Source organism: Propithecus coquereli, unplaced genomic scaffold, assembly GCF_000956105.1.
Source record: "Propithecus coquereli isolate 6110/MARCELLA unplaced genomic scaffold, Pcoq_1.0 Scaffold49, whole genome shotgun sequence".
NCBI lineage: Eukaryota > Metazoa > Chordata > Mammalia > Primates > Indriidae > Propithecus > Propithecus coquereli.
In genome coordinates this window covers 348,874-369,286 of record NW_012150729.1, presented here as the reverse complement: position 1 = coordinate 369,286, position 20,413 = coordinate 348,874, and the positions used below count along the sequence as shown (strand labels likewise).

The window sequence follows — 20,413 nt, the reverse complement described above, 5'->3', positions numbered from 1 at the left end:
AAATGGGATTTTTATCATTAATAAGATTTTCAACAGCTACACAATTAAAGCAAGGAATGAATAAAATATTCAAATCTTTAATATTCTGAGTCAAAGTTCCAACTACTTTAACACTCTGTCCTGTGAGATAAGATAACCAGTTCACTCATGTGATCAAAGATCTCTATAAATTCTTATAAATTTATCTTTATAAATTCTGTTTCTATGGTATATTGGTGAGATATTCTAGTTATCATCTCCCAAACTGCAAACTCGTAGACTGGAGACCAGCTATAATAGGGCTTCCCTCTCTGAAAATGCCTGTCTCTGTAGGATAGGCAAAGCTGACCATATTGGCCTTGAGGTCACATGCTAAACTGCTGGAGTATGTCGGCAGGGATTTCTTTTACACATTTTACTTAAACAATATTATAACCAATTTTGCTCATTAAATTAGTGAAGATGAAAAAGGTATTACTCAAGTTGGGCAAGAATGTGGAGAGACAAGCACAACCACATGTTGCTGAGAGCATAAACCATACTACCTCTCTGAACAGCAGTGTAGTAATACTAAGAATCTTTACACCCTCATGCTGAGTAATTCCATTTCTGTTTAATTACATCCTAAGTACATATTCGTAAATGTGAATAAAGATTTATGTACAAAGATGTTTAATCCAGCATTATTTATACCAAGAGCAAAAATGTTGAAACAACCATCCAGCAACAGGGAAGATGTTAAATAAATTACGGTATGTTTCCACGTGGACCATTAGGCAGAAAAAATAAAGCCAATGAAGAATTTTAGACATGGAAAATGCTCATAAACTTATGTTTAAAAAGGCAGTATGCCAGACTTTTTGTAAAATTATTGATATGAGTGAAAGGCTGAGAGGAAATATTATCTCTGAGTGGGTTATCTTTGAGTGGTGTGAATATTGGCTATTTATTTTCATGTTTGTATTTTCTATTTATGCAATATAAAATTTGTTTTTTAGAAAAATACTATTTTGACAGTGCTTTGGAACATAATTAGGTGTTGAAAGTCTTAATCATGATGTACTCTGTTAATTTAAAAATCATAAGGACTTCACAAAATCATGAATTTTTTGTTTTTTGTTTGTTTTGAGACAAAGTCTGCTCTGTTGCCCTGGCTAGAGTGCAGTGGCATCATCGCAGCTCACTGCAACCTCAAACTCCTGGGCTCAAGGGATCTGATCCTCCTGCCACAGCCTCCTGAGTAGATGGGACTACAGGCGTGCCCTGCCACACCTAGTTAATTTTTCTATTTTTGGTAGAGATGGGTCTCGCTCTTGCTCAGGCTGGTTTCGAACTCCTAAGTTCAAGCAATCCTCTCCCCTAGGCCTCCCAGAGAGCTAGGATTACAGACGTGAACCACCGCACCCATCCCCTTTCCTTGTCGTCTTTTTCATTACAAATCATTTTCCACGATCTCAAGTTCATCTTTAAATATAAGCATTTTAGGTTATTACTTTTCAAAGATATGATCTTGATTTCCTTAGGTTGACATAGTTTTAATGTTTCCTCATGGATTAAAAATAAAAGCTATCTGTATCTTTGGTTTTAATGCAAACATAAACCTACACGATGTCATGCATTTAGTTAACAAGTAGTAACATGCCTAGGAACTTTTTTTCTGGGTAACTTTTTATCTCAAAAGGGACTGACAGGACCACTTCGTAGTCAATTACACATGGAAACCAGTCTACCCATGGGACACCGAGACACACTCGGGAAGGCTGGAAGAAAGACCATCGGGCTCCGATGATACCAGGATACCCACCCAACCACACGACTGGGCCCAGGGGCGAGCAGCCAGCCCTGGAAAGAGAGCTCTGGGAACCCTAAGCACAGAGGCGATGGCAGAAGACACCGCGCCACGGACCGCCCAGGGCTGGCCTTGACAGAAAACACCACTTGTCAGGGAGATTGGTTTCAGAGAAGAACAAAGTGCAGGGAGGAGAGAAAAGAGATTTTAAAACTTTAAGCTGGGATAACCAGATAGTTGATGCACTGCCCCATTTTAAAGTACATTTTAGGCGTTCACCAGGTCTTGGGACCTCAGCTCCATCAACAGAAAAAAGTTGCACCTGAAGGTCCTTCTTAAGTCAACTCAGCTTGCCCCCAGAGCCAGCTGGAGTGAGGCCCTCAGGGCTGGGCCGAAGGGCGCGCATGCGCAGCAGCGCTGACCGGCTGCCGGGAGGGCGGGGCCTGTCCCCTCTATTTGTAGGTCTCCGCTGGAGCCGGCCCCACCCGCCTCGCCTCCACGTCACGTGACCCGCACTGCCAGTGGGGCACCTGAGGGCGGATCCCGCGCGTCCTACGTCCTCCAGGTGAGAGGGGCCACGCCCACGGAACAGCTTAGCGGCGGCGACAGGTAGGGGAGCGCCGCTGGGTTCAGCCCACGGAGCCGCCTCGCTCGGGGCGTCTGAATTTCCCGTTCCCTGGAATCCTGTTTTAAGCGTGCGGTAGGGCCCAACTGGGACTCTAAGGGCTCCGCGGCGCGGTCGTGTCGCCTCGGCCCGGGGCTGGGCGGATCCTGCCGGCGTCGGTAGAAGCCCCAGCTGGGTGTTGCCCAAGCCCGCCGCGGGGTGACCCGGCGTCCGAGGCCTCCCTTTTGCCTCGGACTCCTCAGTCCACAGAGGCCCGGCTGGTTCTGAGAGTTGGGCACATCTTTGGTCATTTGGTGCCGGGGGGAGTAAGTCGCGGGCTTTAGCGTGGGGCGTATTTGGGGTTTGCTTCGGATTAGGTGGGATGAGTGTGTTTACACTGGCCGGTTGACCCGCTTCGCGCAGGGGGTCAGCGTTTGGCGTGGCAGCCGAGGCCCAAGTGGACGCCCACACCCCGGCAGGTAGGGGAAGGCCTGAGGGCGCTTTTCAAAACTGTTAAGCTGTCGATGGCCACGGTGTTTCCAGCTGTCTGGACTCAAACTGCAGAGGGAGCTGAGTGCCACAGGGGAGAGAAAGCCAAAGTTTGTTTGGAAAATCACCTGTGTGTGCACTTGCACAGTTGGGATTTGGGGAGTTCTCCAGAAAGCACCACCTGATCTGTTGTTTTCAGTGCGGTAATTCAGGCGATAATCTCCCAGAAACTTTTGTGTTTGTTTTTTTAGACCTTATTGGAGTTTATGTTTGACAAAAAGAGGCTGAACTTTTGGGGATAAAGTGAAGGTGGGAAAAGGCATGTTCCATTTGTAAATTTTTTTTTGTAGAGATTTCCATAAATAAGATTAGGACAAAAGATCATGTATTTTACAAGTCAAAGTTATACTTATCCCTTCAGGGCTGATTACTGCTTCATTCCAAACCATTTTTTCATTGTCACATATACATGTGTGTATATTTATATTTTGATTTTGGTAGATTTATTTTCTAATCATTTCATATTGTATTCCATATATAATATTTAAAGGTTGGAACTCAGTTGGGTTTGAACAAAATAAAAAATATTTATTTGAACATGTTAGGTGCTTGACACAGTTTTACATAATATGGATACAGAAATGAACAAAAGTGATAAAATACCCACTCCTTTGGAATTTAGGGAAGAAAACAAATATCTGATGATGGTGGTAATTGCTATGCTGAGAATTAAAATAGAATGTGCTAGCCTGGAGAGTGGGTACTTTAGGGAAACCCTCTCTGAAGATGGACACTGAAATTGAGATCTGAATGACAAATAGGATCCCAAGAGCAGAGGGAAGAGCATTTCATTTCAAGAAAACTGCTTTTACGAAGGTGGAAGACTGGGATGAATTTGGCTGGGGAGGATGGAAAGAAGTGAGGGAGGGTGGCAAGAGTTAAGGTCTGAGAAGTGGGCAGGCAAGAATCAGATCACAGAAGGTTTTATTTGCCATGGTGAGGAGTTTGGATTTTATTTTGAATTTGTAAGTTTATTTTTGCGTGCACTCTGGCGAAGTCCGTTTTTTGTCTCTCTGGTTTTCTTCTCTTGGTTTCCTTGATTTATCCAGAGTAGGTTCATCACCTCAAATCTTTTATATCATTTTATTATTTATCAGACAAATGACAAACCATGACAAGATAGCTTTCAACACTGCCACTTAAATTTTCAGTGAGACCTTTGTTTTTTATGAGCAAATCCTACAGTTGCATCTTAAAGGCAGAACAAATAGCCTTTGCTCCACCCTGTGGAAGGAGCAGCTGAGACAGTTTGTTAAAATAGAAAATTTGTTTTTGAGTTGAGATTAGATCTGGAACGAGGCAGTGTTGGGAATTAATTAGTTATGGGAAAGGCTTTGAAGGTGGAATAAATACCTTAGGTTTTGAAAGTTCAACATCAAATCAGTTTGAAGTTATTTTACAAGTTTCTTTTTCAGGAGTTGTGGTACTTCATTGGTATGGTAGTGGTGACTGTCATCATCGTCAGAGGTTATAGTCTTACAAATGTTTTTTGTCTCTCCAAGTTATCCTTATCCCAAGCAATAGATTGTCCTTTAAAAATATTATAGGAGCTTTCATTGAACAAATTATTACATTGATTTTGGCCTTTTTATATGGATTTGAGTTGCATTTTCTGATTCCTAGGATGAAGTAACCTTTATCTACTTAAAAATTACAGGCTGTTTTATTTCCAGTAAAGAACATGGTGAAACTAATTCACACATTAGCTGATCATGGTGATGATGTCAACTGCTGTGCCTTCTCCATTTCCCTTTTGGCTACTTGCTCCTTGGACAAAACAATTCGTCTGTACTCCTTAAGTGACTTTACTGAACTGCCGCACTCTCCATTGAAGTTTCACACCTATGCTGTCCACTGCTGCTGTTTCTCCCCTTCAGGACATATTTTGGCTTCATGTTCAACAGATGGTACCACTGTCCTATGGAATACTCAAAATGGACAGACTCTGGCAGTGATGGAACAGCCTAGTGGTAGCCCTGTGAGAGTCTGCCAGTTTTCCCCAGACTCCACTTGTGTGGCATCAGGGGCGGCTGACGGAACTGTTGTTTTGTGGAATGCACAGTCATACAAGTTATATAGGTATGAATATTTAAATCCTTCCTGTTTTTAATCTTATTGAGTAGGTATAAAACACATACACACACACACAAAACAGAAAGCAAAATATTTTGGTGGCTTTAGGAAGCAGACAGTTTTCAGACAGCACAAAGAAAAATATTTTAACCTGTCTTCTAAAGGTCAAAAAACTAGAGAGGTGTTTAATGTGATTCTGGGGCTGGGCGTGGTGGCTCATGCCTATAATCCCCTCACTTTGGGAGGCTGAGGCCAGAGGATCACTTGAGACCAGGAGTTGAAGACTGGCCTGGGCAACATAGACCCCATCTCTACAAAAAATTAGCTGGGTATGGTCGGGTGCGCCTGTAATCCTAGCAGCTTGGGAGGCTGAGGCAGGAGTATTGCTGGAGCCCAGGAGTTTGAGGCTGTAGTGAGCTGTGATTGCACCACTGAACTCTAGCCTGGGTGACAGATTGGGACCCTGTCTCTTAAAAAAAAAAAAAAAAAGAAAGAAATTTTTATAGTAGATTTGCTTGGCTCTGAGAGTTTTAAATTTCAGTCTTTTTTTTAAAATAAGAGTTCATCTTCTTAGACTCTTCTGGATTTTTACTGTAAGAGTTAGGTAAAAACAGTCTTTTGAATAAAGTTCAGTGATTTTAGGCTTTATTGGTGGGTCACTTGTGGCTCAAGTGTTCTCAATAAGAAAGTAATGATAGGTAAATCAAACTTCAGAGGTAACAGCTATTTCCCTGACTAGGATTCTTGCTGGATGAATGACCAAGACCAGAAGAAAGAACTTCGTGACTGGTGTGATGGTGTGTAATTTATCATTTCTACAAAAAAAAAAAAAAACAAAAACCTCAGCAAAAGTTTTGGAAAAAAATGCATCAATTAATTTACATTGGTAATGTTACGTTGAAACGTACCAACATTGTAATCATACATTTTTATTTATAGTGTGATAAAAAATACATAACAAAAGTTATCATTTTAGTCACTTTCAGGTGACATTAAGTACATTAAAGACCATTTAAGTGTTTTCAACTACAATAACCTAATGTACTTCCCCCTACTCCTACCTCCCAACATCTTTCAGAGCACAAATGCCAGCTGGTCAACAACTGATGCTCTCACTTAAGCTTAGTCTTCCAGTTGAAGAAGGTGATATGTTTTAAATTCTGTAAATAAACGCTTAGTTTAAAGAGAAAGAACGGAAGGAACAAAATGTTTTATATGAATGAAGTAACAGCTGGTAGCCAAGGAAACTTTTTCTTGTTTTTTCATTTATCCTGTGATGATTTCTGGCTCTATAGCCTAACTATCCCTAAAGTATTGTAGTTAATGGTGTATTATAAAAATGATTCCCTGCTGGATGGGACACTGCACTAATTGTTGTGTTAACAGCCTATTTTTCCTAATTGAGAAAATAATATTGTCAGCACAGTGCTTCCCTGTCTTCCTAAGATAACTTGTTCACAGCATTTTCTTTTCTTAAAGAATTTATATTTGCAGATGAGATGAAAAGCGTTAGCATTGCTTCTGTGTGATTTTAATACAGAAGGTGAGAGAACTTTGACTCCAATAACATGTTTTTCAACGAAAATAGTTTTTGTCTTACGTTTTTAAAAAAATGTTTGGCTACAGTTGATATTGTTGGTTGTTGCCTTTTTTTTTTTTTTAAGTTTTGTAGATTTTAATGTGTTTATACTGACTTGCCACATGGCAAAATATGAAGATATGTGGACTTTGGAGCCCTATAATTACATGTAGGCATATTAAGATGTATAAATCCTCACTTCCTTTTAGAAAGCATATTTCAGTTTATAGCATATAAATGATATTTTTGTAGACATCAGTTGTCCTTTCTCTCTATTTCCGTGATAGCCATTTATTCATTTTACTATATCAAGCTGCTTTTAGAAATTGGGCAATAATGTAAAAGATGCTCTAAAATGAAAACCCCCTTTTTGCTTTTGTTTCAGATGTGGTAGTGTTAAGGATGGTTCCTTAGGAGCCTGTGCATTTTCTCCTAATGGAAACCTCCTTGTCACTGGCTCCTCATGTGGAGATTTAACAGTGTGGGATGATAAAATGAGGTGTCTGCACAGTGAAAAAGCACATGATCTTGGAATTACCTGCTGCAATTTTTCTTCACAGCCAGTTTCTGGTTAGTTATTTTACTCTTTTAAGCACTTGAAATTCCTATTCATAATTTGTACTATATATGACTTTTATTCTGTTTCATTTCGTCATTAGTAAAGTGAGGAGCCCTCCTAATTTATTCCTTTGAAGGGATTATCCTTCTCTCTTTTTTTGATCAAAATGAAATCATGAAGAAATACAGGGAGAAATCACCTTCTTTAGTATGTGTAGGGGGTGATTTAACTTGGTACAAAAGATTCGGATTCTTCGAATATAGCAACTTAGAGGATTAACCCTATTGGTTTTATTATGATTTTTAAAAATACACTGTAGGTATTCAAATAGAAATGTGACATTAAAAAATTGGAAAAGAAAATTGGAAACAGATGCCACATTTTCCATTTGCTAACTTAATCTTCCAGAGGTGAAATTTATAAAATAAGATGTTTGACAACACAATTACTTTTTCAAAAAGAAGGAAAAAAACCTCCTGAATATAGATATAATATCTTGGGTTTAAATAGATAAAAGGAATTTGAAAGGTTTTTTTTTTTTTTAAGAGATAGGGTCTTGCTCTGTCACCCATGCTGGAAGTTTTCTTTTTTAATTTTTATTTTCTATGTTAGGATGGAAGTTCTGCTTTTGCCCCTTCCAGTCCTGTTGCCAGACTATTGCTGTCCATAGCAATATAACATGAGCCATGTAGGTAAATTAAAAATTTTGTAGTAGTAGATAAAATTAATTTTAATAATATATTTTTTACCCAGTGTATTTATGATGTTTTTTCAATAATTGATAATCAGTAAATATTAATAAGATACCTTGCCCTTTTTTGTACTAAATCTTTGAAATCTGGTGTGTATATTATAGCACATTTCAGTTTGGACTAGCTGCATTTCAAGTGTTCAGTACCCACATATGGCTAGCCACTGCCTGCTGGATAGCACAGGTCCAGACAGCAGACAGGATGGTTTTGGCATTCCCTTGTTTCAGACGTTATCAATGGCTTGTTAAAATACCATTAAGGTAAGATAAAATCCCCAAAGCAAAGCTTATAAGTACTTTGCATGTTCTGTTTCACCCTAATATCAAATGACTCTTGGCCTCATGCATTCTTTTTTGCCTCACTGGCCACCTTTCATTCCCAGAATGTTTCTAAGATTTTTCCAAGGGTTTTTACATGTGGATGCTTCACCTGGTTTGCTTCTTCATCCTTTAGATTTAGGCTGAAAAATCACTTCAGATGAACCCCCACCCCGCTCTTACAACCCCTCTCCCCACTAAATCTGTATCATTTTGATACAATCTTTTATTTGAACACTTTATTTTTCTTTTACAGTACTTACAGAAAGATTACAGTTCTTATTTACATAGATAACGTTCAATAGTGTTTTCCTGTTAGCTTGTAAGCTCCTTGTAGGCAGGACCTAGGTCTGTTTTCTTCAGTGACTGGTACACAGTGGGCCTTGAAATGTAGATTGATGGGTAAGATTCCTTTTAGTGATTTGCTGAAATGATAAATTTTCTTTTCATTAACCTGTTCTTATATTAATTAAGACAATTCATTCGTTTAATATATTGTGTGCTATTTTATTCTAAGAATAGTTTGTAACAAACAAGAACCATTTCTTCCATTTCTGTGGTAACTTTTCCACATTTTATAGGCACTCAATGAATCTTTGATGAATTATATAAACATGGAGAGATTAGGTTTCTTTTTTCATTCTAAATGATCTGAAAATAGATTTCCAATAAAAATACCATTATTATTAATATATTAGTTAATATTAGAGTAAAACTAGGGCTTCTTTGTTTTGCTTTTCGAGAGATCAGCAGCTTATGGAGTTAGGAAAGGTTCACTAAACCAGGCAGAGAATTCTATGTGAGATTCTGAAATAAGTAATACCTATATCCCTACCCTGCCTTTAGAGCATATTTCAGTATACATTTCTCTCAGTATAATTTTAATCTGTGCTTTCTTTAGTTTGTTTAGTGCTTCTGTTGAAATAGATGTTAACCTTATGTGTAAATTCCCTGAAACAGATTGATACATGCTTTAAAAATGATTTATAGAAATTTTTGAGAACTACTTTACTTAAAAAAGTATATAATTTTGTTATTTAATTTGGTATTAATATCTATAAATAGTTACGACATTGACTTGTGACATTTTGCTTAAATAAGGACAAATAATCCCATTTGCACCCAATGAAAATGATCAATTCTCTCGTTTTTAAATGGTAAATCTTGGGCTAGGTTATTAATGCAATTTAGATATTTTTCCTGAAGAAAAGTCTATTTCTAAATATTATATTTAGATACCGAACATAGGCATATTTTAAGCTCCGCAATTTTCCATTGTCTTAGCTGAATTCTTACCAAAAGAACTTCAGAATTCAAAGAATCTATTTAGTCAAGAAACAGTGAAAAGAAAGTTTTGCTAATCAGGTCTAATATATAAATGTTTTACTCTCAGTCATTTATTGAGTAAAATGTTTTACCTTAAAAAGACTTAATGATTATCAGAAATTGCTTACATCCATCAAGATCTCTCATAGAAAGAATACCCTTTGGGGAATCTCTGTTACAAAAACAGAAGTGCTGTTGAAATCCCATGGAGTTAGAAAAACTTTCAATGAAATGGAAGTTAATTTGTTGTTTGTTAATGAACTATATGTACTTCAGTGAGGCAGAGAGCATCTTTATAAAAAACTTACATACCCAGGTATATAAATTAATACCGTATACTGAATATTTGAAAAGTAGAGTGCAATCTTAAGATGTGTATTAGCTTTCTTAATTGTGTTTTACTGCATATAAGTGTCAAACTCCCTTTGATGAAACTACATGTGTGGTATGAGGTGGAATGCCTGTAAAACTGAGTTGATGATACCAATATTTACATTACCGACACATATTTAGGAACTTAATTTAGTAGATATGTAATTATACACTGAAATTATTTTAGGCATAAACTAGTAGGGTTTTTTTTTTTTTTAAACACCATTGAACTGATTGCTTTCCCTAAATTGTATAATATTTTTGACCGAAAGGGCTGAGTTGATGTTATTTTGGATTTATATAATTTCAGCCTTTGCCATGATTAAATCAAATGGGAAAAAGTTCCCATTATTATCCATGTGAATTATAGATCAGGCTTTTAAGAAATTGATATGTCTTAAAAAAAAAAGTTGAGAATGATTAAGCATTTAACATTCTTAATCATAGCTGGCTTTTCTTCCTAATTTTTCCCATCAATGCTAGTGTCGCAGGCTTTAAAATTGAGTTGGAGGGTACTCTCCTTAGTGGTTCAATATTGGTACTTGCAGCCTTGGGTTGTATTCTTAGTGGAAGGTAAATAAAAGGCATTTTATGGTAGCAACTTCAGGACTAAAATTGTAATCCTATGTAGTACCTTGTTTAAAAGAAATTCTTTAATTGACATTTCACTAGATGGTGTAAGTTACTAATATTGTTTAAGTCAATAGAATTAACAAATCTCAGTATAATAAATTGAAAATATTTTGGTTTAAATGTTTTATTAATTCTTTGCATTTATTTTTAACAAATGTTTAGATGGAGAACAAGGCCTCCAGTTTTTTCGATTGGCATCATGTGGACAAGATTGCCAAATCAAAATTTGGGTTGTTTCTTTTACCCATGTCTTAGGTATGTATACAACTAGTACTTCTCTAAAATTATTTGTGATCTGGATAAAATTTCTATTTAATCTTTTTACTGAAGGTATCCTAGATACCTAAAAGTGATTGTAAAATATGTTTTAAGAAGCTTTTGATCAAAGTAATACACGATTTAAAAATCAGGTGCTCACTGCTGATTATGACCTTACCCCTCCTGCTACCATGCACATTCCTGCTCACCAGAGGTGACCACTTTGCTTTTGGTTTTCCACTCTTTTGGTGGTTTGCAATTTCTGTAAACATTGTTTGTATTACTATTTATTTTTTTGTTCACTGTTGTTACTGCTTTTTGACAGTGTGTGCATCTTTTCCCCATGCATCGTTCTATTCCCTCAGGTGACCCTTTCAGTTAAGAAGCTTATGATCAGTTTCGGAATACAGTATTCCTTTATGTTATTTCTTTAATAATTCCTTCTGTACTTTCTTCTCTTTTTATAACTCCCATTAATTGAGTGCTGTGTTTATTTTCCCCACATTTATCTCTCTTTTCTACTTTATGGAAAAATTGCTCAGCTTTTTATTTTAACCTTCTTTTGAATTTTTTATCTCATCAATCATATTTTCAGTTTCTAAAAGCTGATCATCCTCTTTGTTTCCTTTTTGTAATGTCCTTTTATTTTACAAATGTAAGATTTCAAAACTCTCAGGATATCACTTAGGAGTTTTTGTTTTAAGTTCCCTTCTGTTTCCTGATCATCTTTGTTTGCTCTTGGTCTCCTTTTTTGCTTAATATTCTATTTACATTTAAGAATTAGATAATAGTAAGATGTTTAGAAGCTCTGGGCATATGGGTGGTTTATTGTTGCTGGCTTCCCTTTAGCATGAGGAGGTAGGTAGTTGGCCCTAAAGCGGGAGGGCTTGGGGGCTTAAGAGAGTGGTGGATGTCCATGTGGTCCAAGAGCTCCCTAGGCAATTGGTATTTTCCTTAGAAAGATTTTGCTGGGGGATAAGCACCTGGCTTTTGTGTAGTGTACTAAGGGTGGGGTTGGGGGGGATTAGAGGTAGACATTGAGTGTTCCACATACAGACTTTTCAGTTAATTTTCCTATTTTCAGGTCATGTTTGTATCATTCTAATTTTCTTTTCCCCTGACTGTTGATAGTCCTAAATCATGGGGGATTTTCTAGGGCAGAACAACTTTCTTCTTGGCTATAGCCCCCTCCCTTGTACTCTGGCTGCTGTTCTGCTGTACTACCTCATCAGTTCATCTGCTTTCTGCCTTCCCAAAGTTGCTTTCAGTTTTCTGGTTTGCTGATGCCTCTTCCCTTTCTTCATCAATGTACATTTATATCTTTATTCCCTCTGTAGCATTTTAATGAGAACTGAAATTTTGTGGTCAGTTGGCCATCTTGATTCAGATGCCTCAAAATATTATTTGTTACCTACTAAGCTTTGGTTAAATCACAAACTACATTTTGATTCCTAGTTATGGTAGTGTATAGAGAAGAGCCTACTATCAGCAAATAAATACATTTCTTTTTGGGTAGTAATTTAGTTTTATTGCCTATTTATGTTTAGTAATTCTTTTAATGGATGACATGCTGGTGAGGGTAAGAGTTCCTTTACTTCTCTGGTCTATCCCACCTCTTCCTTCTGCTTCGTTCTTTACCAGAAGTAAAACTCTGGTAAGCAACTATAAGTAGTCACTGGATGTCCTAAATACAATGTCTTTAATAATTGTTCAGAACTGAAGACTTTCATACATTTGTTGGAAAATTTTTCTACACTGACTCTTTTAAAAAACATGTAACAGTTTATAAATATATAGTTAAAACCTTTTCATAAAGCATTTATCATCATTTGTACCTTAATTGCTTATTTGTAAGAGGAGTAGATAGATGTATGGGTCTTCTATTTGTATCCCCTTTGATTTCTTTCATCAGTGTTTTTGTAGGGTTTTTTTAATAGCTATTGTAAATGGGATTGCTGCCTTGATTTCTTTTTCTAGTTTGTTCTTCCTGTGTAGAAATGCTACTGATTTTTGTATATTGATTTTGTATCCTGCAACTTTACTGAATTCATTTATCAGTTCTTAAGAGTTTTTTGGTATATCCCCCTCCCAACTTCTTAATAATTATTTTTATTGGTTGTCACCAAAATATATTGAATTCCCTCAGTTTACCTTTAAAATTGTTGTGATATTTATTTTCAATAATTCTGGAAAGTATAAAAAGGATTTTCGTGTTCATATTTTGTAGGAGTGTTATAAAGATGTATTGGAATTACAAGATGTGTAAATTGCCATTGATTATTTTTATAGAATGAGAATGTATTTTCTTAATGTTTAAAAAAATATAAGCATTAATTTTTTTAGTCTTTTGGACAATTGGCATATTTTCTTTTTATCAGATCCTAAAATTGTTGTATGGTTTAAATGTTTAAAAATATTTTGTTGGTCATGAAATCACCCCATCTAGCCTTTGCTGAGCACATTATTTTTTAAGTCCATTGCTGGACTTTTGAAACCACTTAATCATACTGCATTCCAATTATTTGCTTACATGTATAGATACCTGAGCTGCATAAGAATTTTTAATTTTGTGTCCTTTAGGCAAAGTTTATTGAATAAATAAGTGGAATAGTGTTGACTTAAAAGTAAAGTCTAAGCATGGTCAGTTTGCTAATTTTTCTTACCTTGTTATTTGCAGGTTTTGAATTAAAACATAAAAGTACATTGAGTGGTCACTGTGCTCCTGTTCTGGCTTGTGCTTTTTCCCATGATGGGCAGATGCTAGTCTCAGGGTAAGCTATTTAGTTTAATTTTCTTAAGCCATTTTGATATGAAATAGAACAAACAGAATAGTACTTAAAGCATAAAAGAACAGCTTGATGAATTACTATGATGTAACCACTATTCAAGTCAAAATAGAACATTGCTGGTTCTGCCCTAGAAGCCCCTCCAAACCCCTTCCAAGTGCCCCTTTCTGTTTACAACACCTCAGGTCATATGCAATACTGTTTTTTTCTTTGACTGACTTAAATCATACAATATGAATTATTTTGTGTCTGGCTTCCTTTACCCAACAATTATACTTGTGACATTAATTCATATTACTGTATTATGTAGCTGTGATCTGTTGATTTTCATTGCTGTGTAATATTCCATTGTATGGATATAACATATTATGATCCATTTTAATGTTGATGGGTATATGGATTGTTTCCAGTTTAGGAACATTGCAGTAATAATTCTATGAATATATTGTATCTCCTGCTGCACATATTCATGCATTTCTGTAGGATAAATACCTATATAGGAATGGTGTGGCTAGGTCATAGAATATTTGTGTTTTCAACTTTGGCAGATATAATAACATCAAATTGTTTCCAAATAGTGGAACAATTAATACTTCTATAGCAGTATTGTTTCATATCCTAGCCTATACTTGGTATTGTGGGTCTTTTAAATTTTAGCCATTCTGATGGGTGTGTAGTATTACCTTACTGTGGTTCTAATTTGCATTTCCCTAAAACAATGAGATTGGAACCTTATTACAAGTTTATTGGCCTTAGGTATTTTCTCTCTTACAAAGTACCTGTTTATGTCTCCTGCCAGTTTTGTTTTTTTTTTTATTTCAGCATATTATGGGGTACAGATGTTTAGGTTACATATGTTGCCCTTGCCCCCCGCCCCCTCAAGTCCGAGCTTCAAGTGTGTCCATCCCTTGGATGGTGGTGTCCTGCCAGTTTTTTTAATGGGTAATCTTTTTCTTACTGATTTGTTGTTTGTATTTGTATTTTTATATTTGAACCATTTGTTGGTTATATGTGTTGCAAATATCTTTTCCCACCCCATGGATTTGCCTTTTCACAGTTCATAGTTTTAACATAGTCAGTTGCTTGCTTGCTTTTTTTTTTTTTTGGAGACAGTCTTGCTCTATTGCCCTAGGTAGAGTACAGTGGTGTCATCATAGCTCACTGCAGCCTCAAACTCCTGGGCTCAAGTAATCCTCTTGCCTCAGCCTCCCGAATAGCTGGGACAACAGGCACATATCATGATGCTTGGCTAATTTTTCTATTTTTAGTAGAGATGGGGTCTCACTCTTGCTCAGCCTGGTCTCAAACTCCTGAGCTCAAGCAGTCCTCCTGCCTCAGCCTCCCAGAGTGCTAGGATTATAGGCATGAACCACTGCACCCGGCCTGAAGTTAGTTTCTTTATGTTCTGAGGTCATGAAGATACTTTCCTATATGATCTTTTAAAACCTTCATTGTTTTGCCTTTCACAAAATTGACTATGTGTGTGATATGCAGTAGGAATCCAGTTTCGTTTTTTTGAGTCAGAGTCTCACTCTTTTGCCCGGGCTGGGGTGCCGTGGCGTCATCCTAGCTCACAGCAACCTCAGACTCCTGGGCTCAAGCGATCCTTCTGCCTCAGCCTCCCAAGTAGCTGGGACTACAGACATGTGCCACCATGCCAGGCTAATTTTTTCTATATATTTTTAGCTGTCCAGATAATTTCTTTGTATTTTTAGTAGAGATGGGGTCTCGCTCTTGCTCAGGCTGGTTTTGAACTCCTGAGCTCAAACAATCCGCCCGCCTCGGCCTCCCAGAGAGCTAGGATTACAGGCGTGAGCCACCGCGCCCGGCCTCATTTCTTTTCTTATGGCTATCCAGTTGTCCTAGCACCATTTATTGATAAGACCATCTTTTCTCCACCATTTTGTTATGCTCCCTTGTTAGAAATCACTGACCATGTACATGTGGGTCTGTTTCTCAGCCTGTTACTGTGTTCTGTTTTTCTGTTTATCTGTCCTTGCTCTAATACCATCTGTCTTTCCAACGCTTTATATTTTGGCTATTCCTGGCTCTTAACACTTTCTTACAAGTTTTAGAATCAGCTTGTCAGGTTGCCGCAATTCCTACCTTCACACACAAACCTGTTTGGATTTTGATTTGGATTGCATAGAATCTGATGAATTTGGGGAGATTTGAGATCTTTATGATATTGGGTCTTCTAATCCATGAATATGGCATATTTCTCCATTTATTTGTCTTTTAATTTCAGTAATTCTCTCTAGAGGTCCTGTTTATTTTTTAGTAGACTTATTTCTAGGCACTTAATTTTTTTATTGTTGTGATTACAAAAGATATGGCTGATATAAGGAAATATATATGCAAATAAAATGGATTTATCTATACAGTTTCTTATTTTGGATTTTCTGTGTACAAAATCATATCATTTGTAAATAATGATGGTTTTGTCCCTTCCTTATCCTTACACCTTTGCTATCTTCTATGCCTTACTGAACTGGCTAATGCTACCAGGATAATGGAAATAGTGATAACAGGCCTCCTTATCTGATTCTTTACTACAGAGAGAAAGCTTTCATTATTAAGTATGATGATTGTAGGTTTGGGGAGATAGGCTTTATTAGCTCCTGTGTTCTAGTTTGTAAGAGTTTTTTGTTTTTTAATCATGAAAGAGTGTTGTATTTCATCAGATGATTTTTCCTGCATCTTTTGAGATGATATAATTTTTTTTTTTTTTTTGCTCCATTTGTGGGGTGAATTACACTGATTTTCAAATGTTAAACCAGCCTTGCTTGCTTTGTTGGAACAAAGACAACATATTATTCTTGTGAATTTCTGTAGAGAAGTTAGTTTCACTCTAACAGTTGTTCCTTTGGATGTAATTCATATTTTTTTCTCTGGTTGCTTGTGAAGTTTTCTATTTGTGGTTTTCTGCACATTCACTTTGATGTACCTACATATGAGTTTCTTTTTATTTAGTTTGCTTGGAATTCATTGAGCTTCTTAAATCTGTGGAATGATGTTTAATCAGTTTTGGGACATTCTTATTTATTATCTCTTTAAATATTGCCTCTGTCCCTTTCCTCCTCTAATTCTGGGACTCCAATTAAATGCAGGTTATCCCTTCTCACTCTAAACTTTGCCTTTTATTCGTTTTTTTTTTTTTTTTTTGAGACAGAGTCTCACTCTTTTGCCCGGGCTACAGTGCTGTGGCGTCAGCCTAGCTCACAGCAACCTCAAACTCTTGGGCTCAAGTGATCCTTCTGCCTCAGCCTCCCGAGTAGCTGGGATTACAGGCATGCGCCACCATGCCCGGCTAATTTTTTCTATATATTTTTAGTTGTCCGATTAATTTCTTTCTATTTTTAGTAGAGGCAGGGTCTCGCTCTTGCTCAGGCTGGTTTCGAACTCCTGAGCTCAAACAATCCGCCCGCCTCAGCCTCCCAGAGTGCTAGGATTACAGGCGTGAGCCACCAGGCCCGGCCTGCCTTTTGTTCTTACTTTTATGTTTTTATTCTATTTCTGTTTTCTTCTGTTTCTTATTCTTCATTCTGAATGATATCCCCTTTACTAATTCCCTCTTCAGCTAATGTGATATTAAACTGGTGCATTGAGGTTCTTAATTTTGCTTATTTTATTTTTTGGTATTAAGAATTTCTATTTGGCTATTTTTTCAAGTCTGTGTCACTGTTTATGATTTCCAGTTCTGTGTTGAAATTTTTAATTAAGCTTTATTGTGTTAGGTAATTGTATACTCTTTTCGTTTTGAATACTTCTGTATGTTTTCTCCTTCTTGCCACTAGATAGATGTTCTAAAACTTTCCTGTCTGATCTCTCAGGCCGTAGCATTCCAACCCCTAACATTCATGGCTCTTCACAGCAGCTTTCGCCCCAGCAAAGACATTTAGGCTCCTAACCTCTGCTTGAAACATCTGGATTAAGCCTATTGGTTCTTTTCCGCATGTGCTCCAATTCTTGTCAAACAGTCAGCCAAATAATTAGTTATGTTGCCATTGTTTTAGATGTGGCTTTTTCATCTCAAAAGATGAATATTGTTTATCATCAGAAAGCATTTATGTAATTCCCCTTTGACCTAGAATTTAAATCAGTGGAAAATTTAAGCAAATAAAACTGATTTCCTTCCGTTGTTTTGGGGGACAGGTTAATTGACAAATGATTATATGAAATTCAACAAGTATTTGTGGTTCTCTTGTGTGCCCTGCTGTCTGCCAGTTGCAATAGGGCATATAAAAGGAAGTATAAGACACTGTGCTCTTGAAGATACTTTAAGTCTCTTTCCGATAGTTAATGTTCATGGTGATAACCTAATAACACTGCCAGATCCTGACATATCCTTACCCTCTAAATCATGGAAGAAGTATTAAGTAATATTCAATATTGTTTTGTGTTAAGTTCATTTTATAGCATTGTAATTCTTTGTCAGTTTGTATATATGTGACTCTTGGGTAACTAACCTTACATTAACTGGAATATACCTTTCCCAATCATTCTGGATAAGTGGAAGTTTACACTGTTAAATGATTTGGGGTGTGTATTGTTGCTCAAGGTCACATTCAAATATTTTTCTGAATAGTCTTAGTTTATTTGATAAACATACAGGAAAATGAATTAGTTGGAAATATAAACAGTTTTTTAGAAGAATTAACAGACATGTTTAAACCATACTTGGTGAGTGGATACATAAGAACAAATCAATTAGTTAACAATAAATTCCATTTGTAACTAAAAGTCATTGGTAAGATAGATTGGATACATATGAGAAAGAGGGTGACTGGAAAAAAAGTGAGTAGGATAAAAGATGGATTAAATGGCTAGATAGGAAAAATGAATGAACAACAGAGTGCGATTGTAGGTCAAAAGGTATGCTAAGGAAGGTGTATAAGGCATAGATAGATACCGTGTAAAAGGCAGTATAGAGTTCACATGCAGATATGGGAGGATTGGCAAACAGGGCATTCCAAGAGGCAGGAAATTCTTGAGTAGATTAAAATGTGTGATAAACATAAAAAGGAATAAAGGGAAATGAGGCCAGAAAAATAGGTTGTAAAGATGATAGAGGACCTAGGATGTTGTTAGAACTTGTTCAAACTTTATCTAGCAAATTTAGAAGAACTACTGAAGCTTTTAAAGTATTTCTAACTTGCTAGGCCTGGCTATGGGAGATGGGTGCTAATGATGAAGTAAAGAACTGACGCATGATTTAGATCAGTGGTTCTAACTTTTTGGTCTTAAGATTCCTTAACGCTCTAAAAAGTTATTGAGGACCCCAAAGAGCCTTTTGCTCATGTGGGTTATATCTATCACTATTTATAATATTAGAAAATAAAATCAAGAAGATTCTAAAGTATTTTAAAATTCATTTAAAACCAACAATAATACACTTATCGCATATTAGCTTTTTTAAAGGAGAAATTAAATATAGTGAGAAAAGTGGCATTATTTTACATCTTTGAAGGTCTTTTCAGTGTCCGGCATAGCAGAAGGCACCTGGGTTTTCATATCTGCTCACATTCCATTGGCCCTCAGAGCTATGATGGCATCACATGTCATGTAGCAAAACATGTAGGAAGTTTTTTTACCTTCAACTTTCTCCACATTTCTGATAACTTTCCTCTAGCCCCTTAGCAGAATTTGTCTTTTGTTCCACCCTACTTCTCTTGATCCAACCAGATAAAACAAATATGTATTAGCTTCTATTCAAACAAGAAGGGCCAGTCCTTAAGATAGAAGGTGCCCCTTTCCATAAAGTCTCAGTAGTTCAGATTCCTTGGAAACCAGTTCTTAAAATGCCCACGATTGTTAGGGTTTTGAAAGTTTAATAACTAACACCCTCTTTTCTTCTCCTTAAGTTGAAAACCAATGAGAGAGAAAAATAAAGGACAGATAGACTGACAGAGTGGATAACCTGACTTTCAATCTGCAACCAACTTGCCCACCTACTCTTGGTCAGCACAGACCACTGCAAATGCCCCTGTAGGGGGCAGATCAGAAGAAAGATCAGAAGGGGCTGAGCCACATGGCCCAGCATCTTCCCCCAAACTCTCCAGTCCTCTGTAATTCCTTTCTTGCTAAGCAAGAGAGGGAGGAAGGAGGCCAGAAATCTTACTCCAGAAGGGATGAGAAGTAAATGTTCCCTCTCTCCTCAACAAGATGCTTTTTATATTTTACCTGTTTTGTAAATATGTGAGAGTTTTATTGTCATGTATCAGTGGCTTTAATGAACAACTCTCTGTTGCTCAGTAATGACTACCAGAAGAAGATTTAAGGTCACCTTTCCCCAAATCCAAATCATCTTTTTTTCCCCCCTACTCTCTGCAATTGCTACAATTGAGTAAGTTCATTTAGTAACTTGAAAGGACATTTTGCAATTTGTTTGTCATGGAAGGTTATCAGATATTGTATTGCTTGAAATTAGATGTCTTGTGAGAACTTTAGGGAAATTTGAATAGCCATGCCATCTGCTTTCTAAGTTTTTAGGATAAAACTATCGGGGTATGTGCCTATTATGAATCAGTTTTAATGTATTCATGGGGGAAGATATTCTAGCAATTAATTGTAAAATTCAGAAACATGGGTTTTAGGATCATATAGAACCGGGTTTTAATCCCAGCTTTGCTGTTTACTAGCCGTGTGACCTTGAACAAGTTCTAGTTCCATGTCTTCTCTGCTTCGTTGTCTGAATTATAAATGAAGTATATGATAGCATTTCTGTCATTAAATTGTTATGAATTTTAAATAAGAAAATGCAGGTAAAGCATTTATTGCTTATGTTTGGGATATAATTGATATGTTTATTGAATATTACATATAATATACATATTT

The 20,413-nt window shown here is 36.7% G+C and overlaps 1 protein-coding gene across 1 annotated transcript in view; it reads left to right on the top strand.

Annotated features, from left to right (window-relative positions):
- Positions 1–4,578: 4,578 nt before the first annotated feature.
- WDSUB1 (WD repeat, sterile alpha motif and U-box domain containing 1) overlaps positions 4,579–20,413 on the top strand; it is a 46,131-nt gene continuing 30,296 nt past the window's right edge. Inside the window, exons 1-4 of the mRNA XM_012655832.1 lie at positions 4,579–5,000; positions 6,959–7,143; positions 10,695–10,787; positions 13,468–13,561. Coding sequence (XP_012511286.1) covers positions 4,603–5,000; positions 6,959–7,143; positions 10,695–10,787; positions 13,468–13,561 — 770 coding nt within the window. The 5' untranslated portion in view covers positions 4,579–4,602. The remainder of the gene's footprint in view (positions 5,001–6,958; positions 7,144–10,694; positions 10,788–13,467; positions 13,562–20,413) is intronic.